Source organism: Triticum dicoccoides, chromosome 4B, assembly GCF_002162155.2.
Source record: "Triticum dicoccoides isolate Atlit2015 ecotype Zavitan chromosome 4B, WEW_v2.0, whole genome shotgun sequence".
Classification (NCBI taxonomy): domain Eukaryota; kingdom Viridiplantae; phylum Streptophyta; class Magnoliopsida; order Poales; family Poaceae; genus Triticum; species Triticum dicoccoides.
The window spans coordinates 2,170,737-2,175,845 of record NC_041387.1 but is presented as its reverse complement, the minus strand read 5'-3'; the positions used below and the strand labels follow the sequence as shown (position 1 = coordinate 2,175,845).

At 46.3% G+C, this 5,109-nt stretch overlaps 1 protein-coding gene across 1 annotated transcript; it reads left to right on the top strand.

The window, feature by feature from the left end:
* Window positions 1-418: 418 nt before the first annotated feature.
* LOC119294382 (60S ribosomal protein L28-1-like) lies at window positions 419-894 on the top strand. The gene is made up of 2 exons (XM_037572572.1): window positions 419-569; window positions 659-894. Exons 1-2 carry the CDS (start codon window positions 422-424, stop codon window positions 892-894), a joined length of 384 nt encoding a protein of 127 aa, XP_037428469.1. The 5' UTR covers window positions 419-421.
* The last annotated feature ends 4,215 nt before the right edge of the window (window positions 895-5,109 follow it).

Here is a 5,109-nt window from a genome sequence, read left to right as displayed (position 1 = left end):
GATTTGCAGCAGTGGCACCACACCAATGGCAGCGGGTTGCCATGCGCAATCGGCTGCGGTGCGCGTGTCGGCGGGGGTGTGATGAGACCCACAAGCGATGGTACGGGTGGCGACTTGGTGCATATCTAGTTGTTGCCTGTTGAAGAGCAGGTGGACGAGCAGCCAGCGAGTATGGTTGTTGTGGCCAGAGCTTCTGATGCTAGGCAGAGTAAGTAGAGAAGAGGAGAAGCAAACGTTGGATATGTCAGTTTTCTTACTTGCAGAGTAGCATAGCGAGAGAGCTTAAGGTGCAATCAACATACAACTTTGCTCAAATAGTCAAATATTTCCTTGATTCTGTAGGATTAGTGTGTCCTGTTGCTTGTTGCTAGCTGTAGGATCTGACTTTTGGTTGTTGTTTTGGTGATGTAGGCCAAGGGAAATGACTACCGTTCCAGGGTCTCTGGTCTGGGAGCTCGTGAAGAAGAACAACTGCTTCTTGATAAAACAGTTCGGCAATAGCAACGCCAAGGTGCGGTTCAGCAAGGAGCCCAACAACCTCTGCAATGTCCACTCCTACAAGTTCTCGAGTCCATAGCTCTTTGCAGTATTTTTAACCCTTTTGTTTGCAAGTGTCTCTGCAAGGAGCTAACTTGCTGTGGGGCTGATGTGGTTTCAGGCTTGGCGAGCAGCAAGACCGTGGTGGTCCAGCCATCAGCGGGAGAGGACAAGGCAGTTGTCCTGTCCACGACCAAGACCAAGAAGCAGAACACCCTTGCCAAGCTCCAGCACAAGACTCTGATGCGCAAGGAGTTCCACAAGATGGCCAAGTCTGTCAAGAATCAGGTATTACAACTTGTTGTTTTGAGAAGACACTTTGTTCTGCAAGTCGGACATAACTTCAGAAAAGTCTGATGCTTGCTGGGGCTGTTCCCTTAATTATGCAAAGTTTGAAAAGCTTGAGACTGATCTTCTAGTGCTAAGTTTTGAACGCTAACTTTAATTTATGTTCCTGCAGGAAATGGACTGATTCCTTTGAAATTCCCATGTTGTAAATAGTCCCTTACTCCACTCAGGTAACTCTATAATCTGTCCCGCTTCTAGGTTTCCAGCACTCGAATCTTTCGTTAGGAGAGTTTGAAGTTGTTGGTGTATTCTCAACCATTGAGCGATTTTAGTCATCCTCTTCACTGGAGTAACTCTTGTCTAGTCTCCAGGATAATAAATCATGTTCTTCCATGTTTCCAAAAATACTTGTACTCCATGTTTCCAGAAAACAGCAGCAACACACATGTGTCCAAAAATAATGGAATAAACTAGCTATGGTCTGAATAGACTTTATATTAGGATCTGGTTGAGTCTCTATGATGTTCTCTCTTAGTGTCATGTCATGTCATGAGTTTTGAGTCGTGAATATATGACTGAGTTGTATAATCCTTTCCAGGTGAGGACTTTGACCACAGAAGTACAACCAGGACAACCGTGCTGTTGGTGGTAGCTCCCAAGGTCCAAGGACGACTATATACTTTGACATCAAAGAGCCAAGCAAGGGTGTGAACCATAGTTTCGGTTGATATTTTCCACCATGTTTTGGATTGCACGAACACTTCTTGGATATAAACTGTAATTAGGCTTGTTCAAGCTATGTTACCGCGGACGTGAAGTCTTGTATGTTTTTGTGAATGTTGATCATATGAGTTATGGATTTGATCATTTAATAAGAGAATTACTGATTGTTTGATTTTTAAATGTGTATAAATCGGAATCTGTGAATTAAAAAGACCAAATATTCTACTGGACCAAACAATATTTGGGCTCTAAGAAGGCTATGGCCCAAACAAATCACATCGTGCATTTATTAGAAGCTAGAACAAAAAGGATAAATGAAATGGACCTAAAAATGTTGGGCTTGGCCCATGAAGCCATTCAAAAATTGATAAAAAAATATAGTAAAAAGGCCGAATTGTTGGGCTAGGCCCATGCAGATAACCGAATTGGACCGGGCTGAATCTTGTGCCACATTAGCTTGCCATGCTGGATGCCTACGTGGACTGGGGAGGCTGTTAGTGACCATAACGCCACAATAGGAATATTTTGGTCATAAACGTCCACGACCTTCTCACAGAGAAGGTCGCTATAGTCAGTTTACGACCCTCAGCTTTTGACCTTCTGTTTTTGGTCACAAAAAGGCCGCAAATGAAAAACTATGACCTTTCAGTGACCAATAGTGGAGGTCACAAGATAGCATATTTCTTGTAGTGAAGATTTTTCGGCCACATGATAGGCCAATTTTTGCATTGGCCAAGCTGCGTGGGGGTCTCGTCATCCTCTCCATCGGTTTGTATCGGATGAGGGAGACCCTCGTAGCCAGCTTTCACACTCGCCACGGAGACGGCGTTATCAAGCATCTTTCTGGTGGTGAAACAATCGATCCTTAGGCTTCACTATAGTACCCTTGCCCACATCCACCAACCCGCCCTTCATGTTGTAAATGAGGGTGCACGGAGTGGAGTCGACCTACAAAGACACATACGTGCGGCGTCAGAGATCCAGAAAGAACAGCAACTCAAGATTAATTAATTAGTTGAGTTGATGAAAGTGCGACGACGCGTATTTATCGTGAGGGCATCGATCTCAGCCAATGTCGACGGCCCGACATTCAAGCCAGAGACGGAGCTAGGGCTGCTGTGAGAGCTGGGCGGAGGAGCAGGTGCTGGAGGAGGTGCGGGTGCGGTTCCCATACTAGGTACGGGTATGGGTGCGATGTTCATTGAGTTGCTCCCGGTGAAGCTGGGCATGGGAAAATCACTTGGTGGCGCATTTGGATTTTGTTGCACCCATGTGACCACTGTTGGAATCAAGCTTGTAAAGGCATCCACGAAATCAGATCTACAGGCAGCGATTATCTCAGCTTTCGTCTCAGCCTTTTCTTTCTCCATCGCCCGCGCCACCTTCTCCTCGATAGTCACTTGACTGAACTTCTTTCTCTGTCTTTTGGCCTCGGGGTCCTTGCTATAATAGTACTTCCAAGTGGCCCCATCCCCGGCGCCATGCACACGTCCATATTGCGGCCGCTGGCCGGGCGGGTGTCCCATCATTATGTTCATGGCCCGGTTGAAAGGAGTGTCCCACTTGTACTTCGCCGACGACTAAGTCGAATGAGTCGACGACTCGCTCTCGGCCGCAAGCTTGTGTTGCTCTCTCTGCAAAATGGACCGTGAATCATTTACGAATGCGACTAGAATGTAGTAGACTTCGTTGGTCAGAACCTAATATGTAAAGTGGTAAAAGGATAATTACCAGTAATGTCATGAATTTCCTAGTCGGCTCGTCGGTGAAAAAATCTTTTTCTTGGAGTCCCACGAGAATCAGGCCCTAATTAAGTCGTGCTCCTGCTGGTCGGTGAACTCAGCCAATGGGTCTGGGATCCCGTGATGTTCACGTTCTGCCTCCTCCTTAGCCCACACGGGCCTCTTTCCCGTGTAACCACGACTTCCAAGGCGGTGGTTCTCCGTGTTCTTTGCCTCCAGCTGCTTGCCTCTCTCCGACCTAGCCTTGGCATGTTCTTCATTGCAAGTCTCCTTGAACTTTTCAAAGTCCTCTATCGTAATTTTCGGATTGTCTGCAACAATCTCGGCATAGGATTCATGGTCTACTTGAATCGCCTTTTCACCCTAGTTTTCCAAGCGCTCAATGCGTTGCTGAACTTTCCTAGGGCTTTTTTGTTGATTTTTTTCATGGAATCATCATCCCATGGGTCGACTCCATCATTCCGACCGGGGAACAGGAATCTTGCATGCAACCTAGTTAGAAGCAGCTTCTTCAACTGATCATTCTTCCTTATTTTTGTGGTGTTGATGTTAGAGGTATCTCGTAGGATGCATGCTAGTTGGTTGTCGTAACACGTTGCCACTTCTCGCGGCTCTATTGGCTCGAACTCGCCAGGGTGCACCGCCGTGACCACCAGTCTTCCGGTGCCGAGCTCATTTCGGCGTCGTTTCTTCTTTTCCTTCTTTCCCTCACTGGCTTGGGAGGTCCCACCTTCCGTGCTATAGTTAGGAACATCATCAGCGCTAGTCTAAGTGCGGTGTTGTTCGTGGCATCAGTGTTGGCGCCAACGCCACCACCGTCATCATCCGTCATGACAAGGTGGTCCGGACACCCAGCTTCCTGTCTCTCCTGATCCGCCAGAAAGTCGAGGTAGGCTTGTGCTCGACTTAATTGGGAGTGAGAACCTCGGCCTCATCGGTGTCGGTCATGTTTCCTAGGGTTCATTGTCATAGTCGTTTAATTATCGAGCTTTATATAATAGAGTGAATAATGACAAAAAAAGTGACCTCTGTTTTGCCAGAAATGTCGTTTCATTCCCGTCGCGACAAATCTCAAGCACTCGATATGTCCAACTTTCTAGCACAAGTCGTGCCGAAATTCACGGAAAATTTCGGCATGACCTTTGCTAGAAAGTGCACATATAGAGCGCCTGAAATTTGCCAAAATGGAAATGAATCAACATTTACGGCAAAACATAGGTCACTTAGCAATCGGTTTCCGGCAAAACAAGCACAGACATATATAGTAGCAGCAACATAAGCTGCAAAACTGATAACTGGCATTCTACAGTGCTGCAAAAGTGATATTCAACGGCTCTGATAATCAACAGTACAACAACATAGATTGGCAACTCTGAAACTTAGAGGCCACTCCAGCATCAGTACAACAAATTAGAGGCAAAAGTACAACAACTTAGCAGCCAAATCATCACACACACACTGTATTTACTGAATCATGCATGATTCAGCTAACTGAATTTACTGTCAATTGCATGATTCAGTGTGCTCTAACTGAATTTCAAAAACAGCAGCAGCACACATGCATCAATATTAATACTAACTATCACTGGGCTAACACTAACACTAACAGCAATTAACTAACTAGCACTAACAGCAAATTAAGCTAACTTACACTAACTAACACTAACGGCAATTAAATTAAGCTAACTAACTCTTGGGAGGGGAGGGAAAGGCACATGTCTAGTGCTTGCTGGCGTTGCTGGGCGTCGCCGGCTGCTTCATAGAGGGAGGCGCTGAAGGGGTCGGGGTCGGTGGCCGGCGTCGGGGTCGCCGATCTGCA

Coding starts and splice junctions, on each gene's coding strand:
- LOC119294382 (XM_037572572.1), top strand. CDS start 422: ATGACTACCGTTCCAGGGTCTCTGGTCTGGGAGCTCGTGAAGAAGAAC. Junction 570..658: donor CCACTCCTACAAGTTCTCGA/GTCCATAGCTCT, acceptor ATGTGGTTTCAG/GCTTGGCGAGCAGCAAGACC.